At 47.7% G+C, this 17,217-nt stretch overlaps 1 protein-coding gene across 3 annotated transcripts in view; it reads left to right on the top strand.

The window, feature by feature from the left end:
• The window catches only part of FNIP1 (folliculin interacting protein 1), a 69,694-nt gene extending 53,906 nt beyond the window's left edge, over positions 1–15,788 (top strand). For all 3 annotated transcript variants that reach the window (XM_074839052.1, XM_074839054.1, XM_074839053.1), the window contains 7 exons: positions 3,328–3,474; positions 5,614–5,783; positions 7,126–8,551; positions 8,916–9,084; positions 10,942–11,139; positions 11,531–11,646; positions 12,602–15,788. In XM_074839052.1, coding sequence (XP_074695153.1) covers positions 3,328–3,474; positions 5,614–5,783; positions 7,126–8,551; positions 8,916–9,084; positions 10,942–11,139; positions 11,531–11,646; positions 12,602–12,680 — 2,305 coding nt within the window. In that variant the 3' untranslated portion in view covers positions 12,681–15,788. The remainder of the gene's footprint in view (positions 1–3,327; positions 3,475–5,613; positions 5,784–7,125; positions 8,552–8,915; positions 9,085–10,941; positions 11,140–11,530; positions 11,647–12,601) is intronic.
• Positions 15,789–17,217: the final 1,429 nt, after the last annotated feature.

The raw sequence follows: 17,217 nt of genomic DNA on the forward strand, positions 1-17,217 counted from the left end.
TGAACTGAGCGGTGCATTCTGCTCAGCGGTGCGGGCTGGCCCCTGTGCCAGCACGGGCACAGGGATCGCATGGGCTCCTGCACTCCTCGCAGCAATTACTGCCTTCATTTTCTTTTCCCTTTTTAACGAGGAATCATCTATGGAAGGAGGGAATGAGGATAGGGAGCAAATGCATGTTAAGTAAGTTTTACAAACGGCTGAATTTTTATTTTTTATTTTTTGAAACAACCCCTAAATTGATGCTGAGCTTTGCCGTTACGTTGCCACTCTTGAACAGTGGAGCAGCTCCGGCAGCGCTGAGGGTGGGAAGTGTTTCTGTAGGGAAGAAGGGGGCTGCAGAGGGATGCTCTCCTCCCCCTCGTCTGGTTTGTACAGCGCCAGGGAAAGATGTCTCAGACTGGTATGAAAATCCAGGACAAGGGCCGGGGAGGTTTGCGGCCGTGTTTGGGTGAGGGGGGGGAGCGGGGAGCAGCACAACACCTGACCCGCGGTCGTGCCGCGGCACCGCCACCACCGTCGTGTCTGCTTGCTGCTCGCCCCGGTGCCATCTGCGCCCGCAGAGCAGACAAACCCCCAGAGGGTTTGCAGGAGGGGTTTTTGCTCGGGTCTTCATTTTCGTTTGGCTGGGCTGTGCTTTGTTGGGTTTCAAGGCGTTGTTAGATGCGAAGGTGTTTCCTGACGGGCTCCCCCAGCCCCTGCTGCACCCAGCATGGTGCCGAGGTGCCCCTAAGCTCCAGGCTGGAGTTCAGCCTCCCAGAAGCATTTCCAAATATAAACCATTTTAAATGTACTGGAACCCTCAAAAGAACAGGCTCTCATTAATTGAACTTTCCCTCGCATGCCGCTGAGCTGGTGTGCGTGGGGGGCGGCAAGCGGAGGGGAGGGGGCCGCTTGCTGCAGATGGCCGAGAGGAGTCAATTTGATTTTTAATAGTTGTTACTTTTTAAATCCAGTTAACTTCCCTGTAGTGTTTTGGAGTTTGTTGTTGGTTGTTTGGGTTTTTTTAATTTTTATTTTTGTTCTTTAATAAATGCAAGGAGAGCGTTTCCCTCCGTGTTTGCAGAGCTGGAAAGCAGTTAATCCTTGCCCTTGGTTTCTGTGCCATTGCTGCCTGCGCTGGCATGGAGGGTTCCCTGCACTGCAGTCACATGCCTGCTGGCCGCCGGCCAGGGCAATCTGATCTCTCTCTGAGGAAACACTATCAGTTGCAGATGCAGCCAGGGTTACCAGAATAGTAAATAACGAATCACAAGACTCGGTCTATCTTTTCAACGAAAACAAATATTTTAATATGTTGGTTTTAGTATAGAAGTAGTTTCTTTTTTCAGAACAGCTGAGCTGCAAGAGGCTTGGCTTGGGTTGGTTTGCATATGAAGGAGAAATAAGCTGTATTTTACATTAAGTTTGGCAATTTATCTTCAGTTTCTAAGGTCAGCTGCGTCTGGGGGGTGTAAGTTCCAATACTTGTTTTGAGCTTTGAAGTCCCTGGACTTGGGGTTTGTCCCTTTCTTCGGGCCTCTTTAACATCCACTCCAGTTAATGGGCTGTGAACAGAAAGCTTTCCCTTAATAATCCCACCTCTAGTCCCTGCTCGCTACCGCCGAGGCATGAAATCCTGGTGCCCCAGCGGCGCTGCCGGAGACCCTCTGGTTGCCCCCGCGGTGTCCCCGGCTGCGTGCCCCGCTCGTGGCTGAGCTGGCCGGGCTGCCGTGCCTGGGTCCCTAACCAGGCCGTGCGTCCCGCCCGAGGGAGGGCCAGCAGCCCAGGGCAACGCAGAGCAGCTCCAGAGCAGCTCCGAGGCTGCTCTAACCCCACCCAGCGCAGCCAGTCCTGTGGGTGCTGGGGGTCTGGTGAGCACAGAGGGAACTTGACTTTCCCCCTGTCTAGCCCATTGACTGTTTTCTGGCTTTCCCATCGAGCTCGTGGAGTGTCTGAAAACCCGACATCGGAGGAAGACGGGCTTGATTTTGACTGTTGTGAACACACATGATGGATTTTGCCTTTAAGGAAAATCAATAGAAACAATAAGGTAGAAAATGCCGCTGCCCCCCTCACTCCCTTTCTCCTTGAGCAGTCCCAGTGACTTTGGCACGGTGCACGGTCACCTTTGCGGCCCTTTGGGGAGCTGCTCTGGGGGGCTCGTCACCGTACAGCTGCTTCTTTCTCTGCCAAATAACCAGGGAGTAACTCCTTCCTCCCCTGCCTGCCCCTCGTACCGGCGCCGTGGCGTGCAGCTCGGCTGCTGACGTGCTGGGCTCTCGCTTCCTAGGGAGTTTCACTTTAAACACTAAACCACGGAAGATTTGGCAGCTGCTGCTGGAGTGTGTTTGCCTGCCTGACGTGCACAGCCATTGCTTTTTTTCTGGAAGTGTCTGAATTTTTAGACCAACATATCCAGAGAAGATCTTTATAAATCAGGGGTGGTACTTGGGATAAATAAATCTTTGTCATGTAAAACAGAAATACCTCTTCTAGAAAAAGTAGTGCATTAGGTGGGGAGCAACCTGAATTGATCAGTCATTTCCTGTATTGTTTTTGGGTTTTTTCTGGCTTACATTTTTACTGTGATGAAAATACAGGTTCCCATAGTGTCATAACATAGGCACTGTACTTAAAACAAAACTGTAATTTAGTTTAGATTTTAGAGGAGTGTAACAGTAATCTGAGGGGTTTGAATCTGCTGTTTTAATGCAGAGCCAAAGTTTTAATCATACATTTGCTGTCCTCTGTAGAGTCAAAAAGGATGTGGGTAGGTGCATAATCCTTGAAACCATGGGGTGACTTTGACTCTCATGCGCTATATTTAAAGCTGAAGAAGTAAGCTGGTCTCCTGCTCTACAAATCCACACTTCGGTGGGTTTGGCCTGGAGATACACCAGTTTTTTTAAAGCAAGGAGGAAGTTAAGGTATTTTTATAAGTCAGATACACATAAACTTGCCCTAGTCATAAATCAAGCAGAACTATGGAGGATTTACATGTTTTGAATGAAATGGAGAGAAAAGAGGGAGATAACAACAACGAAAAGTCTTTCATTTCTTCTCCATTTGGAACAGGGCAGCTCTTGACTTCTGACAGTGAGTGTTACCGTGTTTGGGAGCAGTTTAGGTACTTGCATGAAGAACCTGTGAGGCTTCACTCTGCGGGGTGGAAGGGTGAATTCGTACTGTGTAATGAACAACGTGGTTTGGGTAACGGTTGGTGAGAGAAATTTGATTTCTGCTAGAAATGACAGCTGGAACTGAATGTTGCAGTAAATTCTTTGGGTTGGGATCTCTGCCTTTCTGCTTTTTCTTTAGTCATCTGGATTTTTTGGTTTTGTTTTTTAGAACGACTATTTGCAATCTCTACACGATGCCACGGATTGGGGAGCCTGTCTGGCTTACTATGATGTCAGGGACACCAGAAAAGAACCAACTTTGCCACCGCTTCATGAAGGAATTCACTTTCTTGATGGAAAATGCTTCTAAAAACCAGTATGGTGGATTTTAGATTTTTTCGCTTACATATGTGTTTATGCCTTTTCATTTCAAACCAATTTTTGAATCAGTTTTTAAAATCCTTGTAGTCAAAGAATCAAAAGCCCATCTGTAAATACCTTCTTCCTAAAACAAAAAATAAATAAGAAAATACCTCATTAAATGCCTGCTGCCCCATAATCCTCTAAATCTTGGTAGAGGCTAAACATTTGAAACATGTCCGTAGGAAGCGCGTGATGGGCGTGTATGTCTGGAAGGGGGTGAACATACCTTATGAAATGCATTAATCTACCTTTCAAAATCAGTTATCATATGATGAGCAAGGTTAGACATTCAGTAAGAGCCGTGTCTGTAATACTGTCTGACCGCAAATTGCTCTTAAACCCGACTTCTGTAAAATGCCACTAAAGAAATTGTGTGCTTCATTAGCGCTCACCCTTCTGCCCTCAGGACAAAGCCGTGAGCGGTTGTTAAAAATTGAGAAAGAGAATGTTCTTGATAAACTCGGGAGAATCTGATAAATTTACTCTTTTGTCAACACTTCATCCTCTTTCCCCAGGGCATGAATAGGGGAAGTTTTTAAAGCATTTGGCTCCACCAAAGTCCTAAAACGAGCACAAACTTGTGAAGTTTGAGTGAGAATGGCACCGAAAGACCAGCTGTTAGCTCTGGGGAAGCTGCTCTCTGCAGGCTGGGGAAGGGGCAGTCGCAGGGGAAGGGGCTGCTGCTCACCATCTTCCAGCTTTGCCACCAGCTTTGTCATCTTTTCTCTCCCCCAGATGGGAGGGTGGCAGTTAGCAGTCGGCGTGGGCCACCTTCTCCTGCCTCAGTGTGATGGGAGAAACCGTAGAGAGTTAGGAGGGTTCAAATATATTTTCTTAAAATCAGTTCCTGCTGCAGCGGAGGCTTTTTTCTGGGGTCAGCCCCTTCGATCCCTGCCATTCTGAGCCTTGTACATCTTGGTTACATTTCAGTGGTCATTTGTTTGGGGTCGTTTGCTTGCTTTATTTTAAATATAGTAAGATATCAAGGCCAGGTTGGACGGGGCTTTAGGCAACCTGATCTAGTGGAAGGTGTCCCTGCCCATGTCAGGGGGTAGAACTGGATGATCGTTAAGGTCCCTTCCAACCCAAACCATTCTGTGATTCTAAGACTGACACTGATGGAAGCACGACGAAGATCAAGCCCCATCTCCTTTTCAACCCAGTTTCAGATCGCTTTTCTTCCTTTGGCTGTTTCCAGTGAGAAAACAGGGTTAAATTTAAACTGCAGTGTTCCTGATGCTTGTAAACTATTCAAATAGCATTATTTTGAGGCTCGGTGCTGTTTGTTTTCCTCCTCCCCAGGCTCCTGAGCTGCTGCGGTGGCCACCAGCACCATCTGTTGGCGTGTGGACTTGGTGGGGCTGCGCTTCTGCGCGCTGCTGCTGCCGGGAGAGGGACTGGGAAGGAAACCTTGCTCTGTCGTTACAATAAATCAGATAGTTAACGTTTTTCAGAGACCTTTTTCGCCTTACTTGCTTAGCTAGTGAAAACTGTTTTGCAGGTGTAAGGACACAATCTTTCTGGCTGAGCTACCGTTCTTTTACTGCTGGTATTACAGAGCTTTATGGGGTTTATATTTTTGAAAAGGAGCAGTCATATGTGCTGCAATTGCAGAACGGTTAGATGAAAGAACACAGCACCTAGCTATTTTACAGGTTTGGTGGCAATAACCTTCCTTCTCATCAGTAGTCACAGATCTTAAGGGTCTGGGATCTCCTTGGAGTACAGAGGCCACACAGTCCCACTGTTTTCCTACAGCAAACAAAGTAAGTTTTGAGATGCTTTACAACATAAAGCTTGCAAAATAGGAAGTCTCATAATTATTGCCAAACAGAGGAACTGAGATGCCACAGGATTAAAATATTTCATTTTACTTTTAATGTGTGTTCTAAAAAAGGCCTTTGCAGGGCTGGCAGGGAGGGTACAGCCCTCACTCCTCTCCCCAAAGAACCGAGACCGAAGGGGTGATCTCTGCTGACTTTGTTAGGTTGTTTCTGCGATCCTTGATCCATACAGACTGTAGAACTGCTGTCAGTTTAACATCCTGAGTGTGTACCTGGAAAAAAACTGATGTTGAATATTTTGCTTGCAGGTTTTTACCAGCTCTGCTGACTGCAGTCCTGACTAACCACTTGGCCTGGGTCCCTACCGTCATGCCGAACGGCCAGCCGCCTATAAGAATATTCCTGGAAAAGCATTCTTCCCAGAGCGTGGACATGCTGGCCAAAACTCATCCATACAACCCACTGTGGGCACAGCTCGGTATGTGGCAAACCATCCAGCAGCTTGACATCAGTGGGTGTGTGCACGGTGGTTTTTATGGATGCTTGTTATTTCCCCCCCAGATTAAATTTTTTTTTTTATTCAAAACCAGACAGAAATGTGTATTTCAAGCTTAGAGGTGGTCACTGTATTTTTTTTATATGTGCTCTCATTTCTTAAGGCATTATCAACGATAAAATGGCACCCAAAAAGGAAAGCCCTCTTTAGTCATCTATGGCAGGTCTCTTAAGGACCCTGCCCTGGTGGTGATGGAGGATTCCAGTCCTCCTATGGTCCTCCCTCTATAAGGAAAATCAGTTTTTATTTTTGGGTATGCTGCTATCAGTAAGCCTGGTTCCTGAAAGAGCAAATCAAGGAAAGCCATCTTTTGAAAAGAGATGAGCACACTGAACACAACAGGCAGAGGAGCGACACAGTACAGGAGATCACGACTAGGCGACCCTGTGGGGAAGGTCTCAAAGCCTCGGCGATGGGGTAGCTAGTCATGCTGTCTTCTGATTGCTACGTGGAGAAGAGGAGATGAGCTTCCTTCTCGCTGGTCAGATTGTCCTGCTCTGCACACAAACTCTCATGGAATTCGGTTAGGGAGGGGAAAGGAAAGTTTAGTGAGGTTGTCCTGTTCTGGTGTAAGCAGGGGTGGCGGGGAGTTGGCAGGAAGAATTGTTTGAGCTCATGGAACTCAAGATTAGGTGGTTAGGTTGCCTCTCAAGGCCTCTGGGATCCCTTGTGCCCCTGTCCCTGCATTCGTGCGGTGCCCCGATACCTCCAGAACAACACGTGTCCAGGCACTTCCCTAGGTGAACCTGGAGTATGGTCAGAACAACCCATCCAACCCATAGTAGAGCTCAGGGGGAGGGAGGAGAGGAAGGTTGGCTTCAGCTATGCACCCGCCACTGTCGCTTCGTGCCCTCATTCTTGGCACGGGTTTGTTTCTCCTTACAGCTTTCTCTTGGGGGGTAAAAGCTCAGCCCAGTTTCCAGACAGGGCAATTCAGAGCAGATGCCTCCTCTCTCCCGTGGCTATATAAGGAGCCCAGGAGACGACCCTCCAAAGTGAGGCCCTGCAGTTAGGTGCTGCGAATACTCCCTAATCTGTGAGATCAGATGTCTCCCAGACCAGCGTGTCACCTTACATACGATGCCAACAGCATCTTTGGGATTCCCTGTATTGAAAACAAAATGCTAGCCTAGCTGTCCTCGCTCTTCTGCTTTAGTATTTTTCTGTTGTAGACCTGGCCTTTGAAAACTGGCCACGACAGTTGTCTGTTAGAAGAGTAATTTGTTTTTAAAGATGCAAAATAATTGTCTGTTTCCTGTTCTAGGTGACCTGTATGGGGCTATTGGATCACCTGTGAGATTAGCAAAAACAGTTGTGGTTGGCAAAAGGCATGACCTGGTACAGAGATTGCTTTATTTCCTCACTTACTTCATCAGATGCTCTGAACTTCAAGAGACGCATCTTCTAGAAAATGGGGAAGACGAAGCCATTGTCATGCCTGGAACTGTTATAACCACCACGCTGGAGAAAGGAGAAGTAGAAGAATCTGAGTATGTGCTTGTCACAATGCACAAGAACAGGGGCAACCTGCTACCGACAGAGTCTGAGGAAATGAGAACTTCTAACTGTAGCTGTAAATATTGCAAATGTCCGATTTCCCTCGCACAGAACATAGAAGGCGTTTCGCAGCAAGAGAGAGAAGACACACAGAACACTCCTAAGGTAGAGCTGGAGTCTTCTTCGGATGAGAACAGAACTATTGTTCCTGACGACTGCCAGGAAGATGCTGCTGATGGTAAGCAACCGAGACCCTGCCTGGACACAAAACTAGAGACCATGGTGTGCGCAGGGTCAGCTTCACCAGAAAAACACGTGGTGACAGAATCTGGTTTGGAGCCAACAGCAAACGCGTGGAGGAACGAAGACTCGCTGGAATCGGGCAGCCAGGCGGTCAGCGTGACGAGGTCACCCGGAATCGCTGTGGAGAAGAAGCCGCCGGATAAGCTCTTCTGCGACGCGTTTCCTTGCGGAGCTGCTGAAGCTCAGACGAAGGTGACTTTCCTCATCGGAGATTCCATGTCACCCGACTCAGACATCGAACTCAGAAGTCAGGCAGTAGTGGAACAAATTGCCAGGCATCACAGCCCGCCAGCGACGGAGGAAGGAGTGTCTGCTGATCAGAACTGTGAAGCTAAACAAACTGTTGAGGACCAAAATAGAGACTGTGGGACAGCTGAACCCTTTCCTCAAGTTGCTAGTGAGCATCAGAGCTGGAATCCAAATCCGTACAACGCTGAGAGCATGAGTCTGTTTGATGAATATTTTACTGATGACAGTTCAGTTGAAACCCGGACTATTGACGATATTCCAGGGCAAGCAGCTACAGGCCTTCTTGCTCACAACAGTAGTTTAGAGTTTTCTAAAAAGCTGTGTACAAAGACTAGCAAACCGCCTAGCGAATTTTGTAAATTCATGGACTCTGTTCGACAAGAGACCTACAAAAACTGCTTTAATGAGCAGGACCAAAGAGAGAAAATCTCTATTCGTGTCCCCCATGGGGACAGAGAAAACGTAGAGAAAAAAGTCGCCCCGGGAATTGATTGGGACATTCCAAGAAATGAGAGTTCAGACAGTGCCCTGGGCGACAGCGAAAGTGAGGATACAGGTCATGATCTAACTAGACCAAGCGGTAACTATTACGGAGGAGAGCAGGAGGACTGGGCAGAAGAATATGAGATTCCCTTCCCTGGGTAAGTACTGTTCAGCAGGAAAAGAGCCTGAAAAAGATAGAGCCTTTTCTTATGTCACATGTTTGGAGGAATGTGGCCTAACTTGGCATCAGTGGTTGGAAAAGTGTCTCCTGAGCTTGCTGGTTGTAAAAGAATATAGAGAGATCAGTGGTCTGGAAAAAAATATTAATTGTGCATTGAGATCTTGGCTCTTACCCTTTTCTTCCATGATGGGCTGACTGCAAAAGCTGACTGTAAAATCTCTCTTTTTAAAAAGTGCTTGAACGGAAGTTAGAGGAGATACGATAAATGTGAAATGCAGCCTCTCTGTAAGCTGAATTTGTTGTTTACTGCTGTGCATCTCTTTGATACGCCTTTCTTGCAGGTCAAAATTAGTTGAAGTGAACTCTGTCCAGCCCAGTATTGCCAATTTTGGAAGATCCTTACTAGGTGGCTACTGTTCATCTTATGTCCCTGACTTTGTTTTGCAAGGAATAGGAAGTGATGAGAAGCTGAGGCACTGTTTGGTGTCAGATTTGTCTCATGCTGTGCAGGTAATTAAGCTATATTTGGTAAACTTATTTGTCACAGTAGGGAAAGGCAAATGTTTCTGAATGTACAAACCTGCTGGAAGTGGAAATATTTACTGTCGCAGCTCTCTTCGAGTTTCTTCAGTCCCAGGTCACCAATTTTTTTCTCCTCTCTCAATTAATGTATCTGAAAAATGGTATTTCACTGCAAATCTGCAGCACAAAAACTTTAAGACTCCCACGGCAGCCAGCTGAGAGGCTCGTGCCCTTGGGAAGTCAGATCTCTGCATTAAGCTGCGGAGAAACCGTCGTCTCCTGTAGGCACGGCAGCCTGCCCATGGTTGCACACCCACAGGATGGGACGATGTGGAGCGAGGCCGAGCGCTGCGGTGGCTGCTCCTCTCTTCCCTGGGCACACAGTCCGGCTGCGGAGGTGCTGTGGAAGCTCCCTTTGCTCCCTCCTCTTCCCCTGCGCGTCCGACCAACGCGCCGCTGCCTGGGGGGCAGAACGTGTTGGCTGCGGTGGAGCCGTCGGGCACACGCGGCGTTTTGGGGGACGTTACTTCGGGTTTGGGACTGTAAAGCGTCCGATAGTGCTTTGTCGGACAAGGAGAAACCAGTATAAATTGTCCTAAAGGGAACTCCCACTTCTCATGTGTGCTGGAAATCATCTCTTCTCCCCAGAATGAACTGGGGTGTGACTGGGAAGCGTGGTACTTCCTACCCTTTTACAGTCACCGGGAGAGGAGCGGAACGCGGGCTGTCACTGAAAAGCCTGATTCTGCTCCCTGCTGGTTTATTCCCAAGGAAATGGGGAAAGACCCTGCCCGCAGCCCCCTGAGCAGGCTGTCTGCTTCCCTGGGGACCCTCCGGAACATCCCCTTCCTTCTTCACACCTCCCGAGTTAACACCGTGCATCACACCCTGCGCAGACGGCGCAGCTGCCCCTCCTGCAGCCCCTCCCGCCTTACTGGCCCCTGTGCCCAGCCCTGCGCGGCCGCTCTAGGCGCTGGTTGAGTATTTAAGCTGTTCTGAAGTGTAATTGAACTTCAGGCAACAGAGGCGACAGCTTGAGGGAGCTGCTGCTGTGAAATGGATGTGTCTGAAATAGAACTTGACTGTGGTGCGTGTCCATCAGGAGACTCCCATTCCAATTGCAGAAGTCAAAGATTGAGAGGACATGAGAGCACCAAGTGAGGTTTTATGTGTGTATCTTCACACTGGGCTAGGACACAGTTAGTATTTTACTTGAAGTGCTGGTGGGGCTCTTTGGAAGGAGATGCTTCCTCACAGTCCAGCCCAAAAAATGTATTGGGGAAGGACAGTGGCGATCCAAATACTCCAAATAAAATCTCCATGGCTTTAGAGAGGTGAAAGGCCGGTTGGAAGGAATGGAGCTGGGTGCAGGCTTGGCTCCTGACTCCCTCTGCTGGCACTGCCAGAAAGGAAACCAGTGAGAACTGGGAGTAAAACTGCCCGCATTAACACAGCCGTGTTGAACAGCAAGTTGGATTTTTGCTACTTTCAGTTTTAGGGGTTTAAAATATATTTTAGATATGTCAGAACCCTCTTATCAAATGCCAAAAGTTGTAGTTGTCAGCCAGTGACACACTTTCAAGCCTGGAAGAAAATGTAAAATAGTGACTTAAGTTTTAAGATGGTGCCTTGTTTACAATAAAGCTGTTTTTAATGGATGGAATGCAATTCTTAGCACATGTTACTGTGTTTTTTTAATAGACGGAATGCAATCCTTAGCACATGTATTTTAGGTGAAGCGGTGTCTGGGATGCTATCCCTGCTCTCCGGGATGACGATATTTTGTGAAAAGACCGTTGTCATTTGTCATTCTCAGGGTTCTGCTATTCATTTGTTTGTTTCTAGCATCCTGTTCTGGATGAACCGATCGCAGAAGCCGTCTGCATTATTGCAGACACGGACAAATGGACGGTGCAAGTGGCCAGTAGCCAGAGACGAATGATTGATAACAAGCTGGGAAAAGAAGTGTTAGTCTCGAGTCTCGTCTCCAACCTGCTTCATTCCACTCTTCAGCTTTACAAGCATAATTTATCTCCAAACTTTGTAAGTACTGAATGACAGTTGAGAGGGTGATGGTTTTTAAAGCATCCTTTCACTACGGAGGTTAGAGAGTAAGGTTAAAAGTGTAAGGTTCTGCCTAGTTTATTTATCTGTAGTCACAATTTCAGTAGCCAGTGACGTAGCTGTTTGCACTGTCCACTGAAATGCTACTCTAATCAAGCCAGCTGTCTCATTAATTCTGATTTAACATGCAATCAGAGGCTTCTGCTCAAAAGAAAGAGTCTTGCCAGAGAATGTCTTGCTAATTATTGACCTAGACACAGCCACGGAAAAGGCAGGAGGTGTGTGGGGTCTGGGCTGGTTGGCTCTGGGGCTGGGTGCGGTTTGGATAGAACGCTGTCTTCTCCCTGACACAACTCCCTTTGCTTTCTAGTGTGTTATGCACCTGGAGGATCGGCTGCAGGAGCTCTATTTCAAAAGCAAGATGCTGTCGGAGTATCTCAAGGGCCAGATGAGAGTTCACGTCAAGGAGCTGGGCGTGGTGCTGGGGTACGATCACAAACTTCCTCCGAGCGGTGCTGCCCTGGGTGTCCTGGTGCCAAATCCTCCGCCTGGGCTTGTTCTAAGCGCAGCAAAATGGATTCCTAAATGGGACTGGAACTGTAGTGTGGCATAAATCACCCATGGCCACAGGCTTCTCCTTAGCCATTGCTTGATCCTGAGGATCCCCCAGCCTGTCTCTCTTCCCTCCAGGCAGGAAGGTGGGCTCAGCACTCCAGAGCTTATCAGACTCCTTCCTTAGTTGGTCAGTCCTCACTGAGCAACGGGGGGCACCTCATTCCCCCAGGTTGACTTCCCCTACATGGCAGAAAACACCCTCTGTGCCACGTGAGGCACGTAATACCTCTCCGGGGGTGTGGGGCGCAGGCAGAGTAGCTATTTAAGGGGTGTTTATAGGAAGGCTCTGAATATCTTTTTTTGTAGAGGAGTATGGGGTGAGCAGGGAGGCACAGGGAGCACGTGTGGAGCCGGAGATGGGGGAGCAGCTGCCGTGGGCTGAGCCGCAGCACGGTGCCAGCGCTGCTGCAGAAGGAGTTTCTCCTGGTCCTCTGCTCCTGCGCTTTGTCCCCCAACTTCCTTTACTTCGAGGGTAGGAAGGAATCTGCTGCTTTTCCTCCCTCCATCTGCTGTCTCACCAGTGTGAAAAATAATAATTAAAAAAAAAAAAAGCCCAACGCGGCAGGTAGGGGCTGAGGCAGCGTTGGCAGCGCAGAGCTGCCCTCAGCGGCGCGAGCAGGCGCGTCCGGAGGGGCTGTTGGAACCAGCTGGTGGTGGGAGCGCGCGACCGGCTGGGGAGAAGCACAATCGGCTTCAGTTTGGCTCGAAGAACGTCCCGGTGCTCGCAGCCGCTTGGGCTCGAGCGGGCAATGGGGTTGTTAACACACGTGTCCAGCCCAGCTCCGCTTCGCCTTCGATTGAATGTGACTCTTCTGCTTCCTTTTAGGATTGAATCCAGCGACCTCCCTTTGCTGGCAGCTGTAGCGAGCACTCACTCTCCGTATGTTGCCCAGATACTGCTTTAAAATGCCAGAGGCCGTAGACGTTGACTTTTTTCCCCCTCTGGAGACGAAGTGGAAGACAACTTGTTCTGGCTCCTTTCTCCTTAAAGCAACTGAAACAAACTGCTCGTGGAGCTGCAGCCCCTCCATATGTGACTGTGCGTTATGCAAACAGTTGGAGGCTTTTTTCCTCTCCCACTTGGTCGTTTATAGAAAAGGATAAAGAAAAGAAAAAAATCAAAGTGAGTAAGCCCGAGATTTCAACCACAGAAAAGCGAAGATTTTAGCAAAAGTTGAAGATCTGCATTTTTTTACCAGTTTCTGCCACAGTGGCTAACTGCAGTTTATACTGGGGAATGTGGGGAAGAACTGCTCTGAGGAATACTGATGCTCTCGCCAATTAGAAACTTAACGAGAGAACGCAGCAGCTGTCTTCAGACCGGCTTCTGCTGATGAGGATCTCGTTAAGTTCTGTCATTCTCAAGCTGCAGTGATTTGTAAACAACTTCTACTTTTTCATGTCATAGTCCAATTCTGGATCCTTCCCAGAGGAAGAGCAGGGGTTGGGGGGGGTGGTTTGTTTTGTAAAAAGCTCATTAATGACACTCAGCTCCAAAATTTATTTATGATCTTTCTCCTGGGCGGCGTAGGGGGGGACAGGGAGGAAGAGGCCAACAGACAAGCTAGCAATGGAGATTCCCTTTCTTGGCCGGATATTGTAACCAGTATTAATTGTTTATTATGTTTAAATGTTGCTTTCTGCTAAGTGATGCTTTTCTTCCACAACGTAATCAAAATGATTTAAAAAAAAAAAAAAATCTAAAGAGAACGTTGGCTGAAATTTCCCCATGGGGTCCCCAGAATGACGTGACTATTACCTCTAACTTTTTTAAGGTCTATAATGTTCTTGCAACATCTTATTGTTTTTACAGCAGTCAGTCAGCTCTTGAAATAATGAACTAGAAATAATTGTACCAAAGCATTCGGGAAGAAACGAATAGACTATTATTACCCTTAATTGCTCAGGTAACTAATTGATATATTTTTTAAAACCATTCTACAAAAAAATGAACATTGATTACGCCATAGTCTAGTAATATCAAAATTATTTTTTGACAAAGATACCCTTGATGCAGATGACTCTAATCCCTTTTCTACTCACTTGTGTAATTACCAGCAGGAAATGTTTATTTTATTCTCGGCATTTCTCCTTTACTCAGCCATTACTGTTTTGTCCTTGTATATACAATAGTTGTACGAATAGCTGATGGACCCAAGCTGGTGTAAGTAATGTAAATAGACAGTGGTAGGTGGATTTTGTTTTCAAAGGCTCTACTACCTCAGTTTAACTGGACACTTCATTATAGGCTTTTCTTTGCGTATTTGTCCTAGCAGCCAATTATTGTTGCTGATTTTTAGGTTCTGTTTTCATCGATTACGTTCAGTATATTGGAATCCATGGATTATCCACAGAAGTAGGAGATACGTGTTCACTTGGTCGCTAAACTCTATAAACAGTTCTATAAATATGTCATTCTGTAATCATCTTTTCAGTAGCACAGCACGCCTGCTATTGTTGTTTGCAGAGTTATTTTAAATACCAATCTATTTTAACCATTTGATAAACTTGAAAACAATAGGAGAGATCCCTGCCCCACCGCTGTCAGTGACAAAACTCTCCTCCCTTCCTTCTCGGGGGCTGGGATTTCACACCCAGAGTGTTTTTTCAGTAATATTTAAAACCTGTAACTTAAGACTCTTGTTCCAGGGATGATCTACATGGCAAACCCACACCCCTTTCCATGTAGGACTGAGTCGATGTTACTAAGTAAACCAAACGTTAAGAGAGGCAGTGTCATTGGAAACTCTTGTGTATAAAATCTAACGCTGACTGCTGCAGGGAAGAAACTTGTGTTTCATGTGACCTAAGGAAACGTTTCTCCCCTGTTCTTCAATTGTCCTTTCTTCACCACGCAATTTTGGAATGAGCACAAAACGTAGGGGCCCAGTTGTGTAAAGACAGTTTTAACGAAATAGAGGATTGAGCTCGGAATATGAATTTTTAACTCTTTGCTCTGACACGTTATATCGCCCATAGTGAGGGTTCTGAGCGTTTGCAGTTGTAACCTGGCGGTGTCGGTGCCGCCGGTGTTGCGGTCCCGGGGCTGCGGAACCCCGAGGATTCTCCCCCGCCGGGGCGGTGCCTCGTGTGGGATGTGGGATCCCCCGCAGACGTGCCGCCACCCTGACACCCCCCGGGACAGGAAAAACACCCTGTTCTCCTCCAGTGAACGTTATCGGGCAAATTGTTGGTATTGCTTTGAATTTGACTCTCGAGATTTTTCAATTTGACTCCCAAGAAAGGCCCTTGCGCAGCTTGAAATTAGCATTCACCTGAGAAGGAGGGAAGGTGGCTGTCGGGTGGTTCCCTCCTCCGCTCTCTGCTGCCGAGCACGACCCACCAGCGGCGGCGTAACGGCGGGTTCAGCGCGGCCCAGGCCCGGCGGCCACGGACGCAGCTTCCTCCTGGGCTGTTGCCACCCCCTGAGCACAATTGTGGGCAAAACACAACCAAAACCCTCGGGCGACGGGAAGGTTTTTTCTGTAAGTTACCTTTTCGGGTACGTGAACAATGTGGTACGTATGTCTATTTGTTAAATAATACAAAAAGGGATCTTTTACAGGACTATAGCAGCGACTTTTAGAAAGTATATCGCGATTGTTTTATGTGAATAGAAAACTAATGTTTGATTTCTTTTTTCCACTATTACCAATCTCCATTAACATGTCTTAATTTTCTGGCTGAAAACTAAGTGTACTAGGCACACAAATTAGCAAATTTGTTTTTGTTGCAATTGGCAAACACTGGGCTGCTAAGAACAAAAAATATTTAAAAGAAAGGATTTTACACCTCGCATATGTTTTCCCTATTAGTTGTTATAGATGTTTTATGACAATTTTTTGCTTTCTCTAAATTATTTAGATGGTGGTACTTGTAAAATGCTGGGTAAAATGTACATACTTGTTATCTCTTCTGTTTTTGTATATATTTCCCAAGATGTGCACTTGTATTATAATAACCATTCCCAATTTTAGGGGAAATTTGTGCAATAAATACAGTATGTCCATTTACTTCTGGTACTTTTTGTGTCTGTTTTTTATAGGTGTGGGGTGAGCGTTGGTGAGTGTATGAGCTGGAACCGTCCCCAGCTGTGCGTCTCCTCTCCCACATCCCCTCTGGGCCTCCCAGCACTCAGAGCTGCTGCAGCCATTTCCTTTGGGCTCTCTTAAGGAATTAGTCAGTTCAATTAGGAATTTGTGTCTGAACTTGCTGTCCCGTCCATTGTGAGTGTCATCGGCCCAAAATAAGCTGTAGCAGGACGGGAGGGTGGTCCTGACCCTCTGTGCTGACGCTTGACTTCGCATGAGGAAAACATAAGCCCTGGGCTTCGCGCTGGTCCGTACCTCCGCTCCCAGATCCGCCGGCAGAGCAGTTTCTCACACCAGTTAGTAGAACGTTTGTAATTCCTCTCCTACAAGTTACCGTATTTGTGCCCGTCTGCCCAGTTACAAACCCCTTTTCTGTCTCTCTGGGCCGCTGCACAGGAATAAAGTTACAAGGAGTTGTCGTAGGGTTTCATGAAATACAAGTTCATGATGTTCATAAAGTACAAGTTCACTGTGATACGGCGCTGGCAAGAAAAGTGAAGTAATAATCATCTACCAGGAAAAAGAATTAACTTGAGCAGATGTAGCAGAGTGTACGGACGACACCTTTTAGAGCATTTGGATCAATACGGGTCCTGTGTTCTTGAAGAGGGAGTAAATAATCAGCAGAAAATGGAGACTTTTGCCCGAAGTAGCCGCATCCTCTATTTTTGATCAGCTTCCTCATGGTTTCCTTTCCCGGTGGGTCCCTTCCCCAGCTGCCCGCGAGGTGCAGGACTGGCATGGGGGTGAGCGGAGGTGAGCGGCCACAGGCCCGTCCTGCAGGGAGCAGCTGCTGGGCCAGAGGCTCCACGGATCCACCGGGACAGATCGGAGCTTCCTGGGAGTCCCCTGGCACCTGCCAAGTCCTGTCTTGTAAAAAGCTCCTCGTTCGCAGATTCGTCCCACCCCCAGGAGGAACAGAAGCCGTAAGAGCAGGCCCGCGGGGGTTTAACTGGTCCCGTAACACTGCCCGGAGCTTTCCCAGCAACAGGGAAGGGACCAACCGCTCAGACTCTGCGTTCTCAGTTCCCGGCCAGAGGAGCTCAATACCCCAGGGCTGGCTGCTCCCTGCGTGCGAGGCGATGCCAAAGCAACCGATGGAGAATCCCAGAATCATCCAGGTTGGAAAAGCCCTTGAAGATCCTCCAGTCCAACCATGAACCTCACACTGACCGTTCCCAACTCCACCAGATCCCTCAGCGCTGGGTCAACCCGACTCTTCAACCCCTCCAGGGATGGGGACTCCCCCCCTGCCCTGGGCAGCCCATTCCAACGCCCAACAACCCCTTCTGCAAAGAAATCCTTCCTAAGAGCCAGTCTGACCCTGCCCTGGCGCAGCTTGAGGCCATTC

This window comes from Strix aluco, chromosome 13 (assembly GCF_031877795.1).
Source record: "Strix aluco isolate bStrAlu1 chromosome 13, bStrAlu1.hap1, whole genome shotgun sequence".
Taxonomy (NCBI): Eukaryota; Metazoa; Chordata; class Aves; order Strigiformes; family Strigidae; genus Strix; species Strix aluco.